Below are 15215 nucleotides of genomic sequence, written 5' to 3'. Positions count from 1 at the left end.
AAATACACAATGTCATCACGATTCTCAATGAAGGTGCTGGTCACACCAAACAGACATAAAAGGTAGAAGCACAGCTGAGTTAGACTGGACAGGCTGGCAGAAGAGTTGGAGTGAAGATACCATCCTTTCTCAGTGGTAGTCTCCTTGACCACTGCCACCTTCTTATGATTTTAAAGCGGCACCATCTGCCTGCACATTTTGCGAACCTGAGGTGTGTGAGTGTCCCTGGGAGCCCTGGCATGGCAGGGAACCCAGAGCACTGAGGATTGGCAGGGGTGACGCGTGGGGACCACAGGCAGCAGGGACAGAGCTCTGCTGGGCTCGGGTGACACGCCCTCCCTGCTCCCCAGCAGGGCCCAGATGGACAGACCTCTGACTTCTGAGATTGACGAGCGATCGGCTGCAGCCTCTTTCCCCACTGCATACTCCATTCCAGTGCTCGGAAATCCTCACGCAAGACTGGGCTCACTCTTTGCTGTCCTAACACAGTGTCAGCTAATTTGAAGCTTATTTATCTGTGTCGCAACTTGTAAGAACGTTTGTTTTTCAAAGTTCCCTTCTTCTGTGTTCACACATCCACGAAGCCTGGCAATACCCTTTATACGAAGGGAAATGAGCCACAGGCCAAGCTCTGTCCCACTCGCCTAGTTTGAAATAGTCTCCTGGCTTCAAAGAAGAAAGTTGGCAGGCAGGACGTTGTTGTTGTCACAGATCACAGATATCAGGAGAACCTGAGAGGCCACCTGAGTCTCCCTGAGCTACAGAAAAGCCCATGTGAGTGGGAAGCCAGTGTCGGGCTGGAATGCATGGACTAGACAGCCGAGGGTCTGCTGGGGGCCAGCCTGACTATGGTCCTGGCGGGGGACCTCCACCCTCCTGCTGACCATCCCTCTGGCTGCCCTCTGTGGCAGAACTGGTGCCTGGCCAGTCAGAGGACTCCCCTTCTCTCTTCTGTCACATTCTGTGTGTGACATCACCACACTCCTGGTCACTGTCCTGGCCACGTGGGGACATGTAGCTGACTGGCAGGACATCTCTGGGACCGTACGTCGTAACCCTGCCCTTTGCTGGGACTGGTTCTGGATTTAGATTCACAACTTAGGTGCTAAGGGTCATTGATTCATTTCCAGTTGAACTAAGGAATCTCAGCCCTGTGACCAAAAGGCTGGGGCCTCCACAGGCCATGAAGGAATCAGTGAGTCCACGTTTCCTTTTTCTGGCCCTTGTTGCGCAGGAGTTCCCACCCACCGATGATCTGTTCTCCAAGGCTGTCCTGGGAGGAATTTTCAGACTGGCCTGAGTCCTGGGCTCCCTGGACAGGCGCTGCTTGAAACTCCTGATTTGAGGGACAGGGCTCTTTGGGCATAACTTTGCCAGAGGCTCCTACAGTTGGTGTGATCAGGGCAGTGCAGGGGCAAAGGGGAGCGATGTCTAGTGATGAGGAGATGTGCCTTCTTACTTTGTGATTTAGGTTCATCTCCAAGGGTCCTGTCTGATTCTTATCTAGAAAGAGCTCTCTATTGCATGGTGAGTCAGGGGGCGGAGGGGAACCAGGACCCCTAGAGGCCAAGGAGCCTTCTGCATACAAGGCAGGCCCCACCCCCAGAGGCTGGGGGACAGATGGGGGAGTCTTGTTAGGGCTGTGCCTTAGCCAGGGTTGCTGGGCTTCTTGGAATTCGTGGGGGCGGGTCTAAGATAAGCTGTGCTCTCTGGGCCCCTCCTACCCGTTCTCCGAATAAATTGCCAGCACTGCTCTTGGAAGCCCTTCTGCTCAGCGCAAAAGCCATCACCATGGTCATGATCCTGGGTTATTGGGACATTCGCGGGGTGAGCGAAGGGGCTGCCGGCTGGGGGGGATGGAGGCGCACGGGGGCAGGAAATGCTGCGCCCTGGGGACCGTTCGTACTAGAAGTTCCCCTTTAGGGCTGTCTGCAGCTCAGTCCTTTCTAGCAGTTTGTCCTCACGTGGGTGCGTTCCTGACTCCGTGTGTGTGTGTGTGTGTGTGTGTGTGTGTGTGTGTGTGTGTGTGCCCGCGGGTGGGGGTCCTGGGGTCTCTGCGGTTACCTGCTGCAGAGAAAGGCACCAGGCAGGACTTCATCTCTGACCTCCGGCTTGGGCGTCTTCCCAGCTGGCTCACGCCATCCGCCTGCTCCTGGAGTACACGGACTCACACTATGAGGAAAAGAAGTACACGATGGGGGACGGTAATGGCATCCATGTCGCATTCTGACTTTTACCCTCTTGGTACTGAGCAACCCTTGCTCTGGCCCCATGCTGCTCACTCTGCCGCCCTCCACTGGTCGGAGCAGGGCCTGCGCTTCCCTGACTCCTTTGAGGTGCAGCTGGCCTTAGGAGGCAGGACATGAGAGGGGGGTTGCTGGAGCCCCTGTATCAGTCATTGGGATGGGCTTCCCTTAGGGCTTGCATAAACGGTTTGTAAGCTTATTCACACACGTTCCAGAGCCTTCCAAGCGTTCTTTGCCCCCAGACCTGGAATGTGAGACTTAGTGTTCCAGATTCCAGATCCCCCTTTTGGGGAGCTTTACCACTGATCCTTGGTGGGTGCCCCACCCTGCCCCTCCCCAGGCCCAGTGACAGTGGGCTGTGGGGAGGTTTGTTTCACTCCATCTTCTCCACCACAGCTCCCGACTATGACAGAAGCCAGTGGCTGAATGAAAAATTCAAGCTGGGCCTGGACTTCCCCAATGTAGGTGCAGGGGGTGGGGGGATCCGGGGACAAGCGAGAGGGGTGTCTACTCCCCCTGCTTTCCCAGCTCAGAGGTTTCAGGATTTGCTGCCTCCTGCTAACTTCTCTGCTTCCTGGTTCTTGTCCCTGCCTGTCCCCCACGCTCTGTGTTCCAGCTCATTCATCCATTTTACAGTGGTTTGATTTAGTGCCGACCATGAGCCAGGTACAGGGAACGCCCTTGTTCAAGGGAGGGGGTGCCGGGAGCCTGTGGCCCACCCACCTGCCCTTTTGCCTTACAGCTGCCCTACTTAATTGACGGGGCTCACAAGGTCACCCAGAGCAACGCCATCCTTCGCTACATTGCTCGCAAACATAACCTATGTGAGTGGGGCAGGGTGGGATGCGGGGAACAGTGGTGGGTCCCCTGGGCTTGCCTGCGGTGGGATGCTGAGGGCGAGTCTCTGTTGTGTGGGCCGTAGGTGGGGAGACAGAAGAGGAGAAGATTCGCGTGGACATTTTGGAGAATGAGGTTATGGACACCCGCCTGTACTTTGCCAGAATGTGCTACAACCCCGACTTTGTGAGTCCCCCACTGGGAGTGGACTGGACTCTGTGTGCCATCTACAGTGACTTAATCATGCCATTTGCTTTAGTATTTTCTTCTCTGGGTCTCCTCTGTCATTTGAACCCCAAGGAGTGACTGATTCTCCAAGCCATTGTCTATACTGTCACCAACATGACCCTCATAATTCCCTGGACCGGATGAGTACTCTGATTCATTTCCTTCTAACCCTCGGGGAGAGGCTGGTCCCCAGGTGGAAATTCAGTTCCTGGACAGCGTGTTTGCCTTGTTTGCTCAGCAGGGTCTTCCTGACACCCCCGAGGCCTGAGCACATCTGCCCAGCAGAGCGCGCAGGGCCGACCCAGGGCTCTGAACCTGCCTCTCCTTCCCTCAGTCTCTCTGATTCTACACCTTTCCAGGAACTGCTCCAGGGCCGCTCCTACCTGTCCCCACCAGGTAGAACTTAGGACTTCTTCCCTCAGGCCATGTCACTTGTGTGCTTCTTTGCTTCTGCCTGACATCTGCATCCAGAACTCTGCCGGGTCCTCAGCACTCCTGGGTCTGACCTCTGGGAGGCCGTTTGGTGATGTGTGGTGACAGATTCAGGGCCAGCGAGGCGGTGTTCTCTGCTTCCACAGCCTCTGACAGATGGACTGTGTGATGGGCTGAACAGAGCTTGGATAAATCATCGCCTAGGCAATGACCCCATCCGTGGGGCACATGGCTGCTGACCCCTGGCAGCTGGGGGTCATGCAGAGCCCGGGGGAGATCTGCCTCTCTGCCCAGGGAGTCCGAGTCTGAGGGTGGTGACGGCTGTTCTGTGTCTCAGGAGAAACTGAGGCCCGGACTCCTGGAGGAACTCCCTGACAAGCTGAAGCTTTACTCACAGTTTCTGGGGAAGAGGCCTTGGTTTGCAGGGGAGAAGGTAAGGGGAAGGCTTTGGGGGTGGGAAGCTCTCATTTCCCCAGGTTCAGAGTTAGGTGCTCACTCCTCTGTTGTCTCTCCTTAGCTGACCTACGTGGATTTCCTGGCCTATGACCTCCTTGACCTACTGCATATATTCGAGCCCAGGTGCCTGGAGGCCTTCCCAAACCTGAAGGAGTTCATGGCCCGCTTTGAGGTGATTTCCTCCTACTCCTTACTGTTTGTATCTCTTTTGTGTTCCCTCCTTTTGCTTGATGTTTCCTTTTCATTCACGTGAAGTGAAGAATAAGTAGCATTGACTGAGGTCATCTATGTCATGACATGTGCTGTGGATCGTAGATATTTGTGTCAAATTAAGTCTTTACAACATTTCTACACGGTAGAAGAATGATCACCTATTTTTCCTGGTAGGGAAACTGAGTCTGAAAGGGTAAGTCATTTGCTGAAGGTCACGGAGCCAATATAGTGTGTGTTGGGCTCCCATTCAGCCTATGGCTTCTGAGGGCAGTAGTCCTTGGCTCTCCTTTTCCTGTGCCTGAAGGAAGGTTAGATTCTTTACTAGTCTGGGACACGCAGCTCCGTACCCCAAGGACGTAGCGGGGTTCAGGAATGTGTGTGCAGCTGGCGTTAGGAGAGCAGAGCCATGGTAGGGATGACAGTCCCTAAGAAGAGCACAGACAGCATTTCCTGGGGATCCCCGGGCAGCTTGGCAGCAATCCGATTCCCATCTGGGGCCGCCCTGAGGTCCCCAGGAAGGTCGTTGGTCCTGGGCTGTGAGCACATAGGTGGGGCCCCTGTGGAGTGAGTCTGTCTTGAGGCTTCTGTGGTGGGCTCCTTCCCTGCCTCCCTGTCTCCCTGCCCTTCTTCTTTCCCATCACTGGAGATTCTGAGTCAGAGATGGGGCAGCCCATCTATTTTCAGTCCTATTGGCCGAGGGATCTTCTCCCGGGTGTGAGGCACTGTGTCGGGCACCGTGGGGATGCCAGGGTGACCGGCCCTGGAGCCGCCGTCCTGGGGCTCAGAGCCCTTGGAGAGCGAGAGGAACACCAGCCGTGTGGTGTGGGTGGGGCCAGGTGGGTGCTGGAGGAGCCCAGGCTGGATGTCACCTGATGTCACCGGTCCCCTTCAGTCCCTCGCTGGAGGGCACCACGCTGTGAGCTTTGCGAGCGATGTGGGGCTTGAGGCCCTTGTGCTACAGGATTCCAGCCTGCAGTCTGTGTCTCTTTCCATTCGTCATCAAGAGATGCGCTTTTGGAGCTGGTTCTTATCAGCCCTGGTGGTGGGTCTGGGTGACTGGCCTTGGGGTTGCTGCCAGAGCTCCCGGGACTGGCTGGCAGGAGAGCAGAGGACAGCTGTGTGCTGCAGTGTGTGGCCCGCTGGGTACAGGCAGTTCCAGGATCTTTGAAGTCTTTAGAACTCACTGGGCCTTTCCGTGTGTTGGGAATTCGGTGCTCAGATACCCCTGAGAGCCATATGCCCCCTTGGCTGCGGCAGGACCGGACAGGAGGAAGTTGGTGTCCATGACATCGCCCTCAGGTACCAGGCCAAGCAGTTGGACCTTCTCCTTTAAGAGGAGTAATTAGAGTCTGGCCTGGCCTGGCTTTCATGTTCCCCAGCCTCTCCCCCTTCATGCAGGTCTTGCTGAGTCATGGGTGAGGTCTGGCCTCTCCTGCTAGCTGTGTGGGCATATTCTGAACCCCTGTTCTGCTGGGGTTCCCTCTGTGGCAAACCCTGAGAAGCTAGGATGTTCCCTCTGGGAAAGGGGGGATTCTGTAAAGAGGGAGGGACCGGGCCTCCTGGAGGGTGTGGGAGGAGGGAGGGTAGCAGGGAGAGCACAGCCCTGGCACGAGAGCCAGCTGCCCTCCAGCCCTTCCCACCTGCCAGCCCTGGGAGCCTGAGGGGGCCGCTGAAGCCCGTTGGGCCTCTGCTTCCCTTCTGCTGAATGGTGGTGGTAGGGCCTGTGTTGTAGGGTGGTTGGTGGGGTTCCCCAGCTGTATGAGCATCTCTGGGGGAGCTCAAGCGCCTGTACCGGTAGTCTTTGTATCTTAGTCAGATGTGCCCTTAGTTACTGGAAGCGGGAAGAGGCAACGTTCCAGAGCAGGGGACCCCGGGGAGACGGTCCTGTGTCTCAACATTGACCTCACAAGCAAGGCTCCAGACCTCAGGTTGCCTCCCGGGGGCAGCTGACCGGAGATCTGATCTTTTTCCCCACCCTCAGGGCCTGAAGAAGATCTCGGCCTACATGAAGTCCGGTCGCTTCCTCCCCGGCCCTCTGTTTCTAAAGATCGCCGTGTGGGGCAACCAGTAGGGCTGTGTCGGAGCAGATGCCAGCCAGGAGCCAGAGCTGGGCTTCCTGTGTGTCCTCGAACAGCTGTCTTGCTTCTTTGTCCTTTGTGACGTTCCTTTGTCCCCATGAAACCCCTATGGGCCACTCTTTCTCCCTCCCAACCCTGTCTTCATCCTGACCCTTTGTCGTCAGCACCGGTGTTATCCCTCCTGCCCTAAATCCACCCGGACCATTCTGCTCTCCGTCGTTGCTCTATCTGCAGGAGCTGGGCTGGAGTCCCGGCCTCAGCCCCGAGCGTCCCCGCGCTGCCCCGAAGCCCCATATGGCCTGGAGTGCCGGCCCGGCTCCCCCAGGGTGGTCCCTGCGCAGCCCTGCCTGATCCCCAGTAAAGCCTTTACTTACCCTGACCGGCTTGTGTGTTTTCCCTTCTGTCCGTTGGATTCGGGACCGAGCGTGTCTGGGGACATGGGAGTTCCCTTTTCCGGTGTCTGTTGTGCCAGCTCGTTGGATCAGGATGTCTGTATGGCGCCAAGAAAAGGGACACGTAGGATTATAAGGATTCTTGCTTATTTCTATTTACTTCCTACACTTCCGTGCCTCAGCATGGGGTCTCTACAGACAGAGAGAGGCCCTTCTGTGCCTGGGTCCCTCCTTAACGCAGCATTCCTGGAGTGCCTTCTGGAAGCTCGCAGTAAGTACTGTGCTGCGGTCCGGGGGCTCTCAGGGCTTGGGCAGTGCACTGATAGTGTGGGGTCCTGGCAGCCTACACACGGTCACCCTTCCCTGGGTGCTCTCCCTGCTTGGGAAACCCTTCCTCCGCGCGTCACAACTGTGGAAGGTGAAAGGACATGGAATCGCTTACGTTAAGGGGTTTTCAGAAGTGGCCAGGAGGCTATTAAGGAGATGGACCTTATGTGCATCCTCATGAATGAAACCTTGAACTTTGAACTGGGCCACATTGCAAATATTCCAAGGACCCCGCCCAAATGCCTGCAACTTTCTTTGGAAATTCGTATAGATAACGCTTCAAGGGGGATACCCTGCTGGTTTTGAGTGGATATATGAACTTTTTAAAGAGATGAGTGATAGAGCTAATCCTTATCCGTAAGTTTTGAATTTATGTTGTTTCTTCCCATGTACAAAACCATTGTTTTCCTACAAATAGTTCTGGTTTTGCTTTTTTTGTGTTGGGGGATGTAAAAGAAAGCAGAATGTTTTATCATGATTTTTGCTTCAGCAACTTGGGACAAGTTAAAAGTCCTAAACTCTGGTGCCAGAGGGGGGAAAAGAGAGAGAAATTGAGAGAGAGAGAGAGAGAGAGACCTTGCTCAGTAATGGCCTTAGCAAACCAATTACATTCGGCCAAGATTAGTTTTCTGCCACCGACACCAATCACAATTCTTTGTAAACAACACATACAAATATCTTCTTTTTGAAAGATTTATTTATTCGTTTGAGAGAGAGAGAGAGAGTGTGTGTGTGTGTGTGTGTGTGTGTGCAAGTGGGGGAAGGGGCAGAGGGGGAGGGAGAGGGGAAGCAGACTCCCCACTGAGCATGCGAGGCAGCCGTGACCACACTGGGCTCCATCTCACCACTCTGAGATCATGACCTGAGCAGCAGCCAGCCCGATGCTTAACCGACTGAGCCATCCAGGCGCCCCCCTACAAATGTCTTTTAAAACCTTTGAATTTTGTCCCCCAGGGGAATACAATTGGGGTTGCTACCCACATCTGTGCTCCCCCAATTAAACTCTGAGACCCCAAACACATGCTTTTGTCTTATTTCAGCTCTGCCTCTTGGTCAACATACATATCTCAATAGAATGAGAAGGGATACGAATAAAAATGAAAGAAGTAATAGAAATTAGAAGTGACATGGGGCGCCTGGGTGGCACAGCGGTTAAGCGTCTGCCTTCGGCTCAGGGCGTGATCCCGGCGTTATGGGATCGAGCCCCACATCAGGCTCCTCCGCTATGAGCCTGCTTCTTCCTCTCCCACTCCCCCTGCTTGTGTTCCCTCTCTCACTGGCTGTCTCTCTGTCGAATAAATAAATAAAAAAAAAATCTTTAAAAAAAAAAAGAAATTAGGAGTGACATTAAGTTAAAAGATAAGCAGAGAGAACAAAACTATTAAAACAGAGTAAAATAGATTCAGACCTAGAACAGGAGTTGGCCGGCGTTTTCTGTAAAGGGCTAGATCATGCATGTTTTTGGCTTTGTGGGCCATGTGGTCTCGGTTACAGTTACCTCTAGCACTGTGGTCTTTCAGTTTGCAAGCTCCTTGGGAACTTCCCAGATGTAATTTGAGACGGCCCCCAGTACTAGGAGGGCAAGCACGGACAGAAGAAGCAGGTCATTCCAGTTTGGTAGGTGGCAGATTTACTAAGCATGGGAACTTATCATGTGACCAGGAGATCTCCACACCCAGCTATCAGACCTTAAAAAAGTTGATACAGAGGCCTTAACTGGGTTCAGTCTTGTGTACCATCCAGATGGTCTCAACATCACATCACTATCTGAAGACTATGTCCTTGGGGCAGCCTTTGGGAGCAGGGAAGGCAATGGGAGGCACCTTCCAGGGATGGGGACTGAGGAGTTTCTGATTGCTGGGGTCCAGCTCATGAGTCAACTAGCGGTTACCTCCCCTGGATGACCACCCCCAACTTAGGGGGAAGGCAGCCATGGATAATACATCAATGAATGGGTAGGGATGTAATCCAACACAAATTCAAAAACAGGTGGCTGTAGTTTCCCGACTCCTGATCCAGAAACTCAGATTAAAAGGGCATAGCTATATGAAAGCTTAAATGTTAACATTTGAAATAAAAAAGGTGGTTATCTGGGCACCTGGCTGGCTCAGTCGGTAGAGAATGTGACTCTTGATCTCAGGGTCATGAGTCCAAGACCCATTTGGGGGTAGACTTTACTTAAAAAGAAAGAAAGAAAGAAAGAAAGAAAGAAAGAAAGAAAAAAAAGAGAAAGAAAGAAAGAAAGAAAGAGAAAAAGAAAGAAAAAGGTGATTATTGAAGAAAAGAACAGAATAACTCAGTCCTTTAAAAAGAGGGAAGATGTGATAACAAAGAGAGTTGCAAATGAAAGCAATTTTCTAAACATGGTCAAAATCATAAAAGGTAAAACAGTACATTTTCTTTTTTTTTCTTTTATTTTTTTAAAGATTTTATTTATTTATTTGACAGAGAGAGACAGCCAGCGAGAGAGGGAACACAGGCAGGGGGAGTGGGAGAGGAAGAAGCAGGCTCCCAGTGGAGGAGCCTAATGTGGGGCTCGATCCCAGAACGCCGGGATCATGCCCTGAACTGAAGGCAGACGCTTAATGACTGAGCCACCCAGGCGCTCCAAAACAGTGCATTTTAAAGTGGTAGAATGTATATACTGCAAACTGAGGTAACCAAAAAAGATTATTTTATTGTGGCTAGGATCTAGCAGAGGCCCCAAGACTTGGGATTCCTTGGCATTTCCCATTCTAGAATGGGGAACCCAGACACACTCTGAGCCCACGGCTGCCTGCATGGGTGGCTCAGCGTGGATCTGTAATCACTTGCTGTTAATTACAAGTTCCCTGCTTAGTATTTCTCCATTATCATTTTGGCAGCAGAGAAAGATAAAGCTGGTAGAGACCCCAAGACAGCCGCTTCTAGAACATGGAAGTTGATTCTCATTTCACGTTTCATGGGGAATGGGCCAGGCTGGTGAGGTAACCCAGCTCTGTGAAATTATCCAGGGACTCAGGCACCTTTCATTTTGTGGCCCTGCCTTCCCTGACGGTGTGGCGTAGCTGTATCATGGACAGGGGAAGGAAAAGAGAAAACCCAGGGAAGCAAGTTCCCATTACGCAAGGGAGGCAGAAATCGCACGCGGTACAACCATGCACATTCCACTCATGAGCTTCAGCTGCGTGGCTATGCCTGGTCGTGAGGGTAGACCCCGATTTTGACAGAAGAATGGATTTTGTTGGCCAACTATAGTCACTCCCACACCCAGAAAAGTGAGGATAAAGGTTAAATTCAAATCCAGGAGAAATCTTGGGTTTCCGCCAGTGGTTTAAAACAGGTAGGATAGAGTTTAAGATATGAAACACAAGATCTTGATTTTTGATTAAACCTAAGGGGAGTGCCATGTCCCTTAGGGTTCCTTGTTGCTGAAACAGGAAAATGATTTATTAGAGGTATCAGGTTGCTCACTGACTCCCTGAGAGGGCCAGTGAGTTGGCCTTGGAAGCTGGGTAGCCGGGAAATGTGCCTAACCACATGTGAGATTGTTCTAGAGAAAGCCTCACAGCCATTGCTGGGTGCAGACACAGGAGCTCCTACCCCCTGACATGTGGCCAATGTCTCACCACTGCTGCCTCTAAAACCCTGACCCCTCCACGCCTATCCTTGCCAGAAAATAAATTCTCAGGACCTGCTTCTTTAGAACTGAAACCCTGCACCCCTGTGTGCAGTTAACAGAACCTGGGTCTACAGCTACAAGGAGGGGCTGGAAAAGCAATCGGATTAATTAGGATTAAGTTCTGCTGTATATAACTAGATAATAACAGTGGCTTAAATGGTTTACTTCTCATGCAAAAAATAAAAAAAAGGTCTGGAGGTAGCCAGGTGAACACTGGTGATGTTGGCTTCATCGTAGCCTTGATGACCTAGCTTAACTTTATCCTCCATCATTCTCAGCATAGGGTGTCCATTCTTTATGTCACCTCATGGCCCCTAATGGCTGCTAGAGCCCCCACCACATCTGCATTCCAAACAGCAGGGGGAAGGAAGAGGAATGGGGGTTGCTCTTGAGCAACCTCTTGAGGAAACTTTCTGGAAGTAAAGTATAACACTTCCATTTATACTTCACTGGCCAGAACTTCATCAGGTTGGAAATGACATCTTTCGCCTAAGAAGTAATGTGCCGGCAGAAATGGAGGGTCTGAGAACAGAAGCTGGGGAGACGGATCTCAAGAGTCAATTGGCAGTCTTCTACCGTGAGGAGATGGGACTTAAAACATGAGAAATTCCCCACCTGTAGGAAGGACGTTTCAAAGATACAGAAGACAGGGGCTCCTGGGTGGCTCACTCGGTTATGCGTCTGCCTTCGGCTCAGGTTATGGTCCCAGGGTCCTGAGATCGAGCCCCACATTGGGCCCCTTGCTCAGCGGGGAGCGTGCTTCTCCCTCTGCCTTATTTACTTGAAATTCAAATATACACATATCCATTTAATCTTTTCTTCTGGATTAAATCCCACATGCGCCACCTGTAATTATTTCCATTGAAAATGCCGAAAGAACACTGACAGCCTATCCCTGCTGGCTTTCAGAAATGTTCCATTCCACGCATGCCCGGGTGGCTCCGTTGGTTGAGCGTCCGCTTTTGGCTCAGATCGCGAGCCCAGGGTCTTGGGATGGAGCCCTGTATTAAGCTCCACAGCAGGGAGCCTGCTTCTCCCTCCCCCTGCCGCTTGTGAGCTCTCTCTCTCTCTCTCAAACAAATAAATAAAAATCTTAAAAAAAAAAAAAGAAAGAAAGAATTGTTCCGTTCCAATTTGGCCTAAGCAAGGAACAAGCTGGACTCTGAAATCATAAAACCCACTCTCCATGCTTGGAGCTCTTTGCTGATCCTTGGGATCTCCTTGAACCTGAACTTTTGTCCTGACTTTAAGCACTTCTACCCAGACATTATCTCCCTTTTTTTACGAACAGGCCGTTCCGTGTTTCCAGAAGAGAAGAGAATGTGAAAAAGTTTTTTGAGAGCATTAAGCACTTACTTGAAACAAACTCCCTTTCTCCTTCCGATTCTCATTAAGACAGAGTGGAATGAAGGCATTGTGAGCGCCTGCTTTGTGTTGGGCTCCATACAAGCCCTAAATATAAAAATTTGCTTAAGACACAGTCCCTGCTCTCGGGCAACTTATCGTTTAGAGGCAGAGACAGACATTTGAACAAGCAATTAGAGTTCAGTGTGGTAAGTTGATGGAAGAAAACATCAAATCCTAAGGGAAGAGATATTTAAAATAAGTGCATTTAGGGGGCGCCTGGGTGGCACAGCGGTTAAGTGTCTGCCTTTGGCTCAGGGCGTGATCCCGGCGTTATGGGATCGAGCCCCACATCAGGCTCCTCTGCTATGAGCCTGCTTCTTCCTTTCCCACTCCCCCTGCTTGTGTTCCCTCTCTCGCTGGCTGTCTCTATCTCTGTCGAATAAATAAATAAAATCTTTAAAAAAAAATGAAATAAAATAAGTGCATTTAAATTTGCCTGGGGGAGGTGGACAACTGTCAGTCTTCAACCAAACCTCAGTGTTTTTTGTTTTTGTTTTTTAAAGATTTTTAAATTGTATATATTTGAGAGTGAGCGCACAAGCAGGGGAATGGGCAGAAGGAGAAGCAGACTCCCTGCTGAGCAGGGAGCCTGCTGCGGGACTCGATTCCAGGACTCCAGGATCATGACCTCAGCTGAAGGCAGATGCTTAACCAACTGAGCCACCCAGCACTCCATCAGGGGTTTAATATATGTTTATTTCTTACTCATGCTTCATGTCGGATGTGGCCTCCAGAGGCAGTGACTTCTAAGCTTACCGTAGAAGATGAATGAATGGGCATTAGGCAGGCAGGGCTGGAGCAAAAGCCTTCTAGGCAGAGGGAACTGCAAGTACAAAAGCGCGGAGATAAAAGAGAACATGGTACTTTTGGATAATTCATATTCATAAATATAAATTATATTTTATATATACTTTATATTCATAAAGTATAAAACATTGGTCTGTTCTGAGTGCTCTAGAAATATCAGCTTCATTCTCCTAACAACCCAGTGAGGGAGGGTTCATTTATGGGAGAAAGCACTGAGGCACAGGAGGCCGGAGTTTACTGGGGCAGAGCCAGGATCTCTAAACTGGCAGCCTCCAGACTCTAGAGGCTTGCTTCTCCCTAGGGAATTCAGCAAGGCTGGCACCCAGTGCTCAGGGGCAGGGACAGGAACAAGCCCAGAGACGTAGCTGGAAAGGAAACAGAGGTCAGATTATGAAGGATAATTAAAGCAGGGGAGGGACATGAGCACCTTTGCACATTAGAGAAATCACCACTAACGGTCCATTCCTTCTCTCCTCGCTACCATCCATCTGAACTCCCTAAATCCCTTTTGCTGGTGTGGCTCAATGACCCACCTTGTCCTGCAGATGAAGGACAAGGAATGTGTAATTTCTGTGCAAAAGTGCAGACATTCTCACAGGCCCTCGAGCTGGCTGTCAAGCCAGAGCCATCCACACACATCAGTGTCCCCTAGGCTACTCATCCCATTAATGAAATAACTCTACAACTCATTTTTCTTGAATCGTATAAGCTATTTCTGTCTGAAGTGGGAGTGCCTTAGGCCAGTTGCTCAGCCTTCATCAATGAATGCAAATGAATTTCCCAAATTCCTTTGGGAGAACTGCCCCACCACATTTAAGGCACCCATCACAAGTTTTTGTTTTTGTTTGAAAGCTCTTATGAAGGTTCCCTGCCCAACCCCATCGCTGGCAGACTAATTTCTCAACGTGTGTGTGGACTCTGTGCCTCTGGGCTGAGAGGGCATCCACTTCCCTTCCTGGCTTGGAGGCCACCATGGTGACAGTAGTCTCTTCCTGGCCTGTGTTAGAGTCAGTCTTGGTGGTGGGTTGGAGCCTGTGGGAACCACACACCCTAGAACGGATCTCTTCCTCTCAGTGGCCTTCCCAGCTTTCTGGGCCAGTAAGGTCACTGGTTTTGCATAACTGTTGAGTGGATTTTCACTAACAAACATAATAACTAGGGAAAGTTGGAACACCGTTGGAACAGTGAATCATCCATTATCTACCTGGAATTCACGTGAAATCCGTTTCCTCGCAGACCTATGCTTTTTAAACTTCGCCCTTCTCGCTGCCTTGTCACTGTCTTCGGTCACCTTTCCCGGGAGTCTCCTCTCAGAGGACCGCAAGGCCAATTTCCTGTTTTCTTGCCTTCTTCCCTGTGGTGAACAGACGGTCCCCCATAATCCCACCCTTTGGTACCCACGCCCTTGTGAGAAATCCCCACCCTGTGGGTGGGACCGGAGATCTGCTTCTACTAGAGGACCCCAAAGGGGAGGGGATGTGGCTTCCATGATTACATTACACAGGGCTGTAGCATTGTCTTCCCAGGAGACTTTCCCTTTTACTGGTGTGGATGAAGCAAGAAGGCCTCTTTCTGAGAAACTGAGGGTGGCCCGCAGCTGACGGTCAGCAACAACCCGAAGCCCTCTCTCTGTCCAACACGTCATAAGGAATCAAATTCTGTCAGCGATCTCGTGTCTCAGAAGCAGATCCTCCTCCAGCTGAGCCTTGAGAGGGGGTCATAGCCCCAGCTGACACACCGACTGCGGCTTTCAGATGAGCCCCTTGAAGCAGAGGACCCTGTAGAGATGTGCCCGGACTCCTCACCCACAGAAACCGTGAGATAGTGTGTTTTCAGCCGCTAAATTGGTGGTAATATTGTTACACAGCAATAAATCATTCATTCCCTTTCTGACTTCTGGTCAGATCCTCTATCTAGTGACAGAGGCATTCTCAACTCCTCTGGCCTTTCCTAAATCCACGAAGTCTTCCCTTCCCTTAGGGCACACTTCACCCACTCACACTATAGAAATTCATATCAGTAGTTCATGGGTCACAGAGAAAACTCCACCTTTGTACCTCTCCTGGCCAATGGCTCTCCATACCCAAGATACGGCCCTAGATACCTAACTACTGCCAGCAGGGGTTGAAAC

General features: G+C 51.3%; 1 protein-coding gene across 2 annotated transcripts; it reads left to right on the top strand.

Annotated features, from left to right (window-relative positions):
* Nucleotides 1–1168: 1168 nt before the first annotated feature.
* LOC113244886 (glutathione S-transferase Mu 1) lies at nucleotides 1169–6869 on the top strand. Of its 2 annotated transcripts, none has more exons than XM_048220341.2 (8): nucleotides 1169–1195; nucleotides 2129–2204; nucleotides 2643–2707; nucleotides 2989–3070; nucleotides 3169–3269; nucleotides 4081–4176; nucleotides 4261–4371; nucleotides 6394–6869. In XM_048220341.2, exons 1-8 carry the CDS (start codon nucleotides 1184–1186, stop codon nucleotides 6481–6483), a joined length of 633 nt encoding a protein of 210 aa, XP_048076298.2. In that variant the 5' UTR covers nucleotides 1169–1183; the 3' UTR covers nucleotides 6484–6869. The 2 variants fall into 2 exon arrangements, with proteins under 2 accessions (XP_048076298.2, XP_048076299.2); XM_048220342.2 differs by lacking the exon at nucleotides 1169–1195 and adding an exon at nucleotides 1709–1827.
* Nucleotides 6870–15215: the final 8346 nt, after the last annotated feature.

The sequence above is a fragment of the Ursus arctos genome, unplaced genomic scaffold, assembly GCF_023065955.2.
Source record: "Ursus arctos isolate Adak ecotype North America unplaced genomic scaffold, UrsArc2.0 scaffold_12, whole genome shotgun sequence".
In the NCBI taxonomy this organism is placed as follows: domain Eukaryota; kingdom Metazoa; phylum Chordata; class Mammalia; order Carnivora; family Ursidae; genus Ursus; species Ursus arctos.
This window is presented reverse-complemented; position numbering and strand designations above follow the sequence as displayed.